Source organism: Corvus brachyrhynchos, unplaced genomic scaffold (genome assembly GCF_000691975.1).
Source record: "Corvus brachyrhynchos isolate BGI_N302 unplaced genomic scaffold, ASM69197v1 scaffold435, whole genome shotgun sequence".
Lineage (NCBI taxonomy): Eukaryota > Metazoa > Chordata > Aves > Passeriformes > Corvidae > Corvus > Corvus brachyrhynchos.
In genome coordinates, this window is record NW_008237895.1 from 630,400 (window position 1) to 641,431 (window position 11,032).

At 37.2% G+C, this 11,032-nt stretch overlaps 1 protein-coding gene across 5 annotated transcripts in view; it reads left to right on the plus strand.

Moving 5' to 3' along the window:
* The window catches only part of RHBDD1 (rhomboid domain containing 1), a 28,721-nt gene extending 19,317 nt beyond the window's left edge, over positions 1-9,404 (plus strand). For 2 of the 5 annotated variants that reach the window (XM_017732902.1, XM_017732900.1), the window contains one exon: positions 7,206-9,404. In XM_017732902.1, the coding sequence (XP_017588391.1) occupies positions 7,206-7,321 (116 nt within the window). In that variant the 3' untranslated portion in view covers positions 7,322-9,404. The remainder of the gene's footprint in view (positions 1-7,205) is intronic. The other 3 variants (XM_017732903.1, XM_017732904.1, XM_017732905.1) reach the window with 3 other exon arrangements.
* The last annotated feature ends 1,628 nt before the right edge of the window (positions 9,405-11,032 follow it).

Here is an 11,032-nt window from a genome sequence, read left to right on the forward strand (position 1 = left end):
CTGCAGATCAGTTTTTATGCAGTATCCTGGAAATTTCTATTATAATAATAATTAGAGTCTAGTGCAAGAAAAGAAACTGCTAGGCTTGTTTAAGATCTATGGAGGCATCAATCTTAAGACTATCAACTGTTTTAGTGATTTAGGTCTATTTGCTGAAAGGAACTAACTGCTACTTGTAGTTTTTCCATTCCCAGTTGTAGTTATGTTGTTGCCTCAAACAAGAAACCATTTAAACAACATTAATTGGTTTTCTCTCCAGAGTTTGTTGGTTTAGTTTGATTAGGGTTTTTTTTTTTAATTTTTATTGTTATTCTCGTAATTTTATATTGGTTTCAAATTGCAATAATTCTTCCTTTAAGAAAATAATTTTGATTTTAAAAAGTCATGGCCTTTGATATTTAAACTCCTTTTACTATGAAGTTCAAATATATGGCTGACATTTTTGTTTAATACTGGCATTACCAGCCACCCTTAATGTAACCCCAGTATAACCAAGTCTCTGATCTATTGTTTGCTTGCTGTTCTGCTCAGAAGAAATATCTTGATTAGTGTGGGATGTGGGTTTGGATTTTTGTTGTGGTGGGTGTTGGGGTTTTTGGTGATTTGAGCTTCTCAGTGTCTGACTTTCAGTGTTAATAATGTTAAGAATCCTTTGCAAGCTCGTGTTTTTGCACAAAAGACTAAGCTTTGTACCCATGAAGCTGATAATCTTTATCGTTTGTGATTATAGCGAAATACCTACAAGTACCAGATATAGATGTTCCTCTTAAATTTTATCATGAACTGTCTATGCATTTCTTTGCTTTTCATTTAAAACTAAACAAATAAATACCTTTCCACTCAAAAGCTTCTAGATGGCCAGGTACGGGCCAGTTAGAGTAATTTGGAGCAGTTAGGAAATACCTGAGCATCTGGCTTACCTGTTCTCTGGAAGGGTTCCCATTTCTGTTTTCTGCTACTGGGACAGGACTTTTTATTGTAGTCTTTGAAATGTGCCCAGTCCATGGAAGATTGTAATATAAGAATGGAACTTATGTGATGAAACTGGAGAAATGCTGAATATTTTTTTCTGATCGGTGTTTATCTGTTCTTTCTGCAATTATAGAAATGCCAGTCATTGCACTTGAATGTGGTGGTTTTCTGCAGAAATACCTTAGAACAGATTGTGTGCTCAAATATGCAGTGCATTTTATCAGATAAAAATACATTTCATAAAGTCATATCCTAGGACTTAGGCTTTGAGAATTAGATGCAACTTTTGTGATGGGTTTCCTTTTGTTTGTTTTTTTTTTTGAAATTCAGACCTATGGTACCCAACACACCTCATGTTCTAAATACCTTTCTAAAATGGCAACTGCTCTATGATCCTGATCACCAACACTTTCTTAAGCAAATTTCTGGGAAAATAAATCAATGAATTTTTATTTCCACATGGAAAGTTTTGGTACCAATGTAAGAAGCAGACCACTTGCAGCAAGAAGCGTAGTCAGAATTATTTTACAAATATTTAATGGATTTTCTTCCATCTGTCTCTTCATAAATACAGTGGTTGATGTGGGATAAGAGGTTTGCTGAAAATTAGAACCAAAAACCTCCCAATTCTCTTTACAGTGGTGATCAAAGTTCACCAAAAAGGTAAGATGCACCACTGAGCCTTTCACCATGGGTTTCTCTTTCAAACCAGTACCACAACCAGTTAGCACCTCTGAAATACTGTGGGGTAAAGACCAGTTCTGTAAAGCAGGTATTTTTGGAAATACTGCCTAAGTTGGCTTCCTTTGCTCTTTAGGCCACAAGTTGACAGTGACATAGTTCGTGACATAGGTTCTTGCTATTGCTACAACAGATTTAGAGATACAAATTTATTCAGATTTTCATGATGAAATGTATACAGAATGCTGAGTATTTTTTTCTGGGAGTTCCTAACTATGCAAATACACTTGTAGGTACTGCCAGTTCTTTTGGATGGTTTCCTTCTTGCAAATGTTTCAACTGCTGAAGACAAAACAGGAGGAAAACAATAAAAATAGTTAAATCTTGGATGTAGCCAGAGATGGTTTGTGTACATACACACATTACACCTATTTTAAAGGCATGGTTTGCATATGGATGTAGAGACCTCTTGGTGTTTTGATCCAAGACTCAGTGATACAAATGGGAGTCTTTTCTCTGACCTCAGTGGTCTCTGGAAATATTTTTTTTCCCCTCAGTGACTTGAACTTGTTCACAAAGGAGCAAAAGTTGTTGGTTTGGCAGGGTCACCTTGCTGGAGAGCAGCACTTCTGCTTCCCAGCTGTGGGCATCATTAGAAGGAGTTATGTGTGGGCTGCACAAAAGCATCCCTTACCCTTGGAGAAAGTGGGAGCTGCTGGGGAGTGGCTCCAGTGTGCCTTTGTATCTTCATCTGTCCATCTGGGTTTCTCAGGCTTGGCATTGGGAAAGGGATATTGTTCAGAATTCCTTTGTTGCTGTGGGTCTTTGTTAGGCAAGCAGAAATGCAGTAACGGGAAAACAAAGTGGTTTTTTATATACTAAGATTCTTGCAAATGTTGACAAACTTAGTCTGGAAATGTTTTTACTGATAAATGAAGGTCAGTGAATATTCCTAATTTTAGATTTTAGTAATTTACTATTTTAACTTTGGTTTATCACTGGATTAATTATACAGATTATATATATAGTTTACATTTTTTCCATTGGGACCATTTTAAAAATGATGTTCTGAACTTTTTTTTTTATGTCTGACTGAATGAATCAGTCCTTTTCTAAGGAAAAGGATACCTTACCATTTGCAGCTCAACAAAATATTTCTACTACATTATGATAAACGTACAGCCCACCTGTAATTCTTCTTTTAACTGAAGTTATTAATGGCTTTCTTACTACTCAGGAGAGGAATAGCTGTCAGTCTTAGCCTAGGGGCTGGTTAAGTAGGATGTTTATATAGGATGTTTTGAGTTGGATAGTAAATTCCTTTCAATACTTGAGAAAGAAAGACATAATTAATTTAATGTATCAACCATTTTCAGTTAATAATGAGTTTAGCTTTGTTTTAGGTGAATTAACATCTAGAGAATTATTAAATGTTTGGGAAGTGCAGTGAGATTATTTTATGCCATCTCTCCTCTAGGTATTTCAGTATCCAGCTAAATGGTAGCTGGAGGTAGCTGTAAAACTAATTTCCTTAATTCTTTGCAGAAGAGCATCGAGTCCAGCAGTGGTCTCTATCCTCTTACTTCTGCTTTGTAGCATTGATTATTTGTAGCAAATAGATGATCTGAGTGTGCAGTAAGGTTTTGGTTTATGAGGCAGTGATTGACAGTTTCTAAAAATGTTACCAATGTGCTTTTAACAATTTATTTTACTTCAAAAAGAGTTTATTTTGGTGTTACTGATACAGCAAAGATGAGACTTTGAGGCATGATTAAAATAAATATAAAAATCCTCAAGTACAAAGGGATTAAAGATAAGTCTTTAGCCATCTCCTCTCCTAACCAAAACAAATTACCAGACTTTTGGGAGGGAATGGTTTTGTGTATTTCTCAATTTTACCATCTCCTTTAAAAAACAAGAGAGAGAGGGAAACTGTTCAAGATTGTTCTGGCTTGCTCTCGTAACAGTCCAGCTGTATCTGGATTCATTGCATGTTACTTTCCTTCTTAATTCAGTACCCTCAGCTACTTTCCTGCTAATTTGATTTTTCATTTGTCAGCTGTTTCAAAGCACAGCACAGAAACGGTAGTTACTTCCATTTCTCTTCTTCACCAGTTTGTTATGTTCAAGTCTGTAGATGAGGCATATTGGCATGAGCACCAGGAAGAATAGTTGGCTTCATAGCATAACAACATTCTTTTCATACATTGACAGAAACTCAAAGGGCTGTGTTAGAAACAATAGCAAAGGCTAATGAATGTGGTATACTTGGAGCTGAGTAGGAAAAAATGGGGCAGTGATAAGTACTAAAAGCCAAATCTCTCAGACTGTATAGCATGTCTGCATTTTTCAGAGGGAAGGACAGGAAAGAATAAAAGCAGTTTTGCCATTTTATATTTTCTATTCAATTGTAATTTCTGTCTGACTTCAAGTGAAACTCAAAACAGTGAGAAGGTTGCTGTGTCTTGTGTGTCTCAGCTCTTTCTGGAAGCCTCCTAGTTTTTCTAAAGTATGAAAGGAGGAAAAATATCTTCACTGCCTTTCCTTAGGATTTTCTGTACAACTCAGTAAATCATAGGAGAGTTTGATTAAACCTAGACTTCACTGCTGATTGGCTGGAAGAGATGAAATGAGTAGACCAGCACTGGGCTTTTGACTCTGGTTTCTTGCTGCCCTCCAGTTTGCTGCTTCTAATTCCAAATGCATCTAAAAATACCTGGTTGGAATGAGCTGTCCAGGGAGGCTGTGGAGCCACCATCCTTGGAGGTGTTCAAGAAAAGACTGGACGTGGCACTCAGTGCCAGGGTCTGCTTGAAAAGGTGGTGTTGGGTCATAGGTTGGACTTGATGATCTCAAAGGTCTTTTCCAACCTCGTTGATTATGTGGGGGAAAAAAATATTTGGGTGTTTACAAACTAAGAGAACTCCCATTTTCTCAAACAGAACACTTGAAACCTTGGTATTTTTGCATTAAAAAGCGAGGCAAGTTTGGTGTGCAGTGTAGCACACTGTATGAGATCTGTAGCACACCCAAGTGTGGGTTAGTGAACTTTAATTATATTCTGTTGTTATAACATAGTTGGCAGGGCTGTGCTATTTATGGAAGGGAGAATTTGTATAAAACTGGTATAAATTAAAACCAAGCAAGTACTGGAAGTTGTTACAACATTTGATCAAATATCCAGATCAGAACTCTCTGTTACGGTTACCTGTATGGTACTCGCTGGGTTCAAAAGAGATTACTGCTGTCTTTGATTATCTTCTACAGTAAAGCCTCTACAAAAGTAAGAGTTTTTTTGGAAATGAGAAGTGTGTGTTCTTTGTATGGGTATTTAAGTGTTTGTATAGTTTGGTTTTTGTATGGATACCGCATTCACTAGTGCCAGGACAGATGGTGATACTGAAAATGGTAAGCTATTCAACCGAAATGTTCTAGATTCTTCTTTAACACAACTAATGCTGGCATGAAAAAGAAATACAGACATACTGCTTCATAATAGCTCTGCTATTTATTTGCTACACTGCTCTTATCTGGCAGCATCAGACCTAACTGTATGTTTCTACTAGTGAGATTTTCACAGTTTGGTAGCTTGATATATTCTTTACAGAAACTGTCTTGCACATCCTATTATCTAACCTAAAAATAAGGTCATAACTTCAGAGAAGTGGAAAAATGAAGTGAGAGTGTTTGGTGTAACACTTCTGTGGCATTGCATTAGTACAGATTTAGTTACATCTCTTGCAGTTACAGTGATTTTCTTGGTTTGGTCCAAAGTGCTTTAGTTGTGAACTTTAGTAACAAAAGAAACTCCTCCACAGAGTGACAGGATGGGGTCTCAGTCTTCTGTATTCACAGAACATGGTTCTAGTTCACATAAAATTAATTGTAAAATATACAATGGAAGAGCTAATGTTTTGTTCTAAGTTTGTTGTAATATCCTTTGGGTTTGTCTATCATCTGGTGTTGTTGCAGTTTTCCATACCCTTAAAATACAATCTTAGACTCCCTTAGTCTCTAATTTTTTTTTTTTGCTGATGTGTTGAAAAGCCTGTGTTTATTTCTTGCACAGACGTCAGGTGGTGTTTCAGTAGTAGCAGTGGCCTAATTACCATTTCTGAACACTGTGGCTTATAAATATTTTGATAAGATAAAGGTGTTATTTCATTAATATTTCTGCTGTAATTAAGAGAAAAAAGGTGTCAGGGAACTATTTTAGGTAAGGGGATAATTTAAATATCTACCTGCAGATACAAATACATGCATTTAAAACATCCAGACTTTGCTGTTCATATTTTTTGATGTAAAATAAGATCTCTTCTTGAACATAAAGCTTTTCAAAATACATTGTCTAGCCTTTTATTTTTGAGTCAACATATAAAGGAGCATTTTTCATTTTTTTTATGACACCTCATTCTGTTCTTAATGATTATTAAAGCACATGTATATTTGAAGTGGTGAGCATGTTTTATGGGGACTCTGCAAGGACTTGTCTTAAATGTGTAAGCAGTATCCATTTTCTTAAATAAAAATTAATCTGGGATTCTACAAAGAAAAATAAATGTTTTCATGAGAAACCTTGGTATTTAATTGACAATTTCACTACTGAATAGAATTTTTTTTAAAAATGCAAGTAGTTTAATTATGATGATTTAAAAAAAAAATTATTAAACTACAGCATTACAATGCAGTTTTGACCCTGTGTGGGGCAGGTGAAAGTTTAAGAAATGCTGAATGTTACAAAGTCTTTATTACCAATTGTTTTATTATCTTTAAAGCTAATTTGCTTATCCTTAACACTGTAATTCTGCTCAGAAGGCAGACTGTGATTTTTGCCCCTCAGCTGAGCTGGTGTGTGTAACCAAGCCTTGCATTGTTTCTTTGCTGGATGACTCGATGTGAATTCTGGAGAGCTCCTGGAGTAGCCTGTCCTGGCTCCTCTTGGGGTGCCAGGGCACAGAACTGTGGGGCTTGGTGTGCTCTTGCTGCTCAGATTATTTTGCTTACAGTTTGTATGGTTGGGCTGCCATGTGTCCTTCCCTTGTGAAACTGCTGCCAGATGGGGGTGGGAGTTGTGTGTGCATCTGCTGTGGGTCTGCACATGTTGGACTCAGTGCTAAAAGCAAACACAAAAGCTGCTTTTGCCAGAAGCAACTGCTGAGGACACTGAAATAGTTTTAACATTCTGGAGTTTACTGTGTAAAGTAGGGATTGTGAAAAATGTGAATGCTTGTTAATACTTGTTATTATTAATGGGTTAATACTTGTTAGATATTCTTTTGGTTGTGGTTTGTTGTTCGGTTTAGTTTTGTTGTTGGGTTGTTTTTTTTGGGTGGTGGTAGCTTTATTGTTTGGAGGGGTTTTCTGGTTTTGGTTTTTCTTTTTATTTGACTAAGAGCAGTTTCTGGAAGTTGTAATTGCCCTGAAACCATCATAATTGAAAACATTCAATTCCCTGTCATCTTTCTGTTGTGATGCTTTGGCTTACAGGATATATGTGCATTTTTCTCCTATTACAGAACAAAATAACAGTTGTTTTTCATTGTGTCTTGTAGATTTTGGTGGAGGAACACACAATAATGAGCGGCGACCTTATGGGTTTTGGTTCCCACCTGAGCACTCAGAAGAGGACATAAGAAGGCAAAGGCTTCGTAGGTTTGACAGACGATGAAGTTGGCAGGTGGCGATGTAAATTGTGAAGTGCAGTTCAGACTTACCAAATATTTACAGATTTATTTGTATTCTGTAATTTACAGAATAATTTATAATCATTCTTCCATTATTTTTACTACTTTTTGCAGAACTGCAGAAGATTTTGTGAGTTCAGTCTCAAAGTTGGAACTTGAATACGAAATGTGAGATAAGAATCAAAATATGATCTTTGGCTGTCTCCATCTTAATGCACCTTAAATGGAAGAAGACTGATGGTTTTACCAAACTGTCTTTTTTTCCTTAAATTATTTTGTATAGCTTTAAGAATTCCTTGGCTTCTTGACTGCTGATGTTCTCAGACAACAGGTTTTCTTCATCCATTGCAGCAGAAATGTTGCATTTTCTATGTAACTTTAAAACTATGCAATTGTTCTTTACAAACCTTTCTCAGTTGTCTATGATGACCAGCTCGTTTTTTGGGATTGCCATGTGAAATACACTTGAAAAGTTTGCTTTGATGACAGTGGCTGGGTCATGTGAGTCTAGGCTTAAGCTTTTGAGCAGTCTTCCAAACTGTGTGACAAATAGTTGCAGCTATCCTTCCCCTGCTGTCCCTACCAAAGAATTATTTAATACAAACATCAGTGTTGCAGTCATCCTCACACCATATTATCCAGAGCTCGGATGTGATAATACTGGGTTGTAACTACTTATGATTTCCTAAAGCCTTCTTAATATTTATGTTTTAAATCAAAAACTGCTGCCCTTTAAAGAGCTGAAATAATTTGTGGGGAGTTTTGTGTAAAGGTAGCTGGCTGTGCCATACCAAGTATATATTTATTTAGTAATATACTTTTTTAAAGCATCTATTTCCCTTTCTAAGAAGGTTTGGAAATTTTATTTTGTATATGCTGTTCATGCCGCTTTAAATATTCCACTATTTCTTAAGATTTATCTTGTTTGAAGACCAGTATCAGATCTGACAGTGTGTAGACTTGTGGAGATCATGCCTAAATACAGGCTACCTTGAATTCTTCATTTTCTAGAATTCCCTTACCCAACCAGAAGAGTTGAGAGGAGACCTGAGAGCTCAGTTGTCCCTCTGGGCACACCCTCCACACAAGGCTGTCCTGCCTGCGGCACTGCTGCCTGTTAATGTTAACTAATGAACCTCAAGGGGTTTGGTTCCAGTATTGCCCTGAAAAATATCACTGCTTGTCCAGGCATTTTATCCTCAGAATGAAAGAATTTGGTGATGTTCCTCTAAAACTTGTAGTCTTGGAGAAGTATGATTGCAGAAGAATTATTTGGTTACTGTCTTTCGACAGAGACCTGTTGGAATCTCCACCAACCTGTGATTTATGAAGTCTACTTTTCTATGAGGTTATCTTTTGAATATAAGAAACAGTGCTGTATTTTTCATATAGAAAAATATCCTGAAAGGAAATTTTTTACTGTGTTCTTTAAATAAATAGTATCTCCCTTTTCTGTTTGTAGCTAATGTATGCAGGGGAAGCTCTTGTTTGCTGGGAAAAGCACAATATCAGGATGCATATTTTGGGCTCGGGGTTTTGGGACCCAGCTGACAAAACTGCAGTGGACTTCAGGTACAGACAGAATGCTGATTTCTGGTGTGTTCTTGGGCTTGGTTGGTTTTGTATATATGCAATAGCCTTAGAATAAAACAGCAGACACTTCTATAGAAGGCCAACTTTTTTATGTTCACTGAAAATAAGTCTCAAGAACCTCCATATTTTTCTCAGCAGGTAATAATTGGATGTAAATGAGAAGGATGTAGCATTGGTTTCTCAGAACTCCTTTAATGCTCTGGTCAAAAGTTGCAGTGTAACATACTGTGTGTGTTAAGCTCTGATATTTTACTTATTTAAAAGCACAGGGTGAGCTGCTAGTCAGGTGAAAAAAAGACGCTTAATGAAAATCAAAAACCTGATTACAATTCTATAAGCACTTGGTCTTGTAAAGTGAGCTTAGAAATACATGCCATTAAATATTCACAAAAATTGTCAGTACTAACAAAATTTCAGTTGTTTTGCCCTTTTTTTGTATACAGAATTGAAATAAATATTTTTTTAACATTTAAAGCTGTTTGGTTTTAATTGTAGTAATTAATAAGGTGTATATTTTAAATGACAGAGCTTCTGCCATGTTGTTAGAAATGAAGACTTGTAATACCAAGGGGGCAGATTGATTGTATTGGGACTAACTTTGTTTCTTTTTAATTTAGAGGAGGTTTTGGAGTTGAGTGTTGAAAATTCTGGTGCTTAGAGTATTTGGAAGGTTTATTAACACCTGCTTTGTTGCAGGTGGTTTGGACTGGAGGGCCTTTAAAGGTCCCTTCAAACCCAAACTGTTCTGTGAATCCTTAGCAGGATCTTTGCCATTAAAGCCCCCATCAGTGTAGGTGTCAGAGCACTGCTGAGGCAGATGTGCTGGATGAATCCCCAGTGTGCTCTGTTGTGCTTGGTCTCTTCAAGGAGAAAAATTAAGGGCAGTTACCCAGGTGGGTGTGGGACCTTGCTTATTCTCTGGCCCTGGTCGCTGCCTGACTCCCTTAAGTAGGGGCTCTTTAAGAAAACCTAGCTTTGTATAAAATATTTCAGCATCTGCACTTCGGTTCCTTTGTTGTAGGAGCTGTGATTTCTTGAGAGTTTTTTGTATGTCTTCTAAACTCTGTGATCAGGTACCATGTAAGAAATTCCACTCCCTAATTAATCCTAATCAGCAGACTTGTTAATGGACACATTCTTGAAATTTAATGGTTGAATGACCTAACATATTACTGTTAATAAATAAGGGTTTTTCATGGCCCAGAATTAAGACGTGATGAAAGAACTGTGTTTAGCTTTTAAAATTCTTTTCCCTCTTCCATCTTTAAGCACAGGCAAATTCTGTGGTTTTGTGTCTGCATGCTGTTTTCCCTGGTGGCACCACTTCTCCTAAGGGGAAAAAATGCCCCTTAAAATACCACAAAACCAGTATTTGTACAGATATAGAGGGTGTAGTAGGAGATAGTGAAGGGACTGCCCACTTCAGGGTAGTTTGGCCATTTTTTTTATCCTGCAGGACTAAAGTAACTTTCTCTGGCCATCCCTTGCTCTGTTTAATTATGATACTCCTGGGTGCCAAGTGTATGTATGCTGTTGATACAATAATAGAGAAATGCTGAACCTTTGAAGCTTCTGCCTGTCTCCAGGGCTGCACTCCAGAGGTGTGAATGTGGAGATGGCACAGCACGGCGGCGTGACACCAGGAATGGATGGCTTGGGAGAGTCTGGGTCCAGCTGCCCTTCCTTCTGTTGAGAGGGGATGGGAATGGGCGTTGCAGTTCATTTTCCCCTCTGATTCCATGGCTGGGGAATTGTACCCATTTTGGTTCAGCACTGAGTGACTTGAGTGTGGATCATGCTTCCACACAACAGCTGGTGAGCAGATCCTCGTGTTTGTGCTGTGGCTTCTGGAGTGTGCAGACATGAAGGACAGAAGCATTGTATGGGTTTATTATGAGCGTCTCATTGTTCCCTATATAAAAAAAATTGGTTATTTCTTATTTGTTACCAGAGTTCAGAAGGCAAGAAAATATTAACACTTCTGAGCTTTCAGTCATAGGAGCCGTTTCTAAAGGAGTGTCAAGCTTTCTAAAAAGTCTTACAATAAATACTGATATCCATTTCTCTTTCAGGAGCTGGGAAAACTGGAGAAAGGCAGTTTT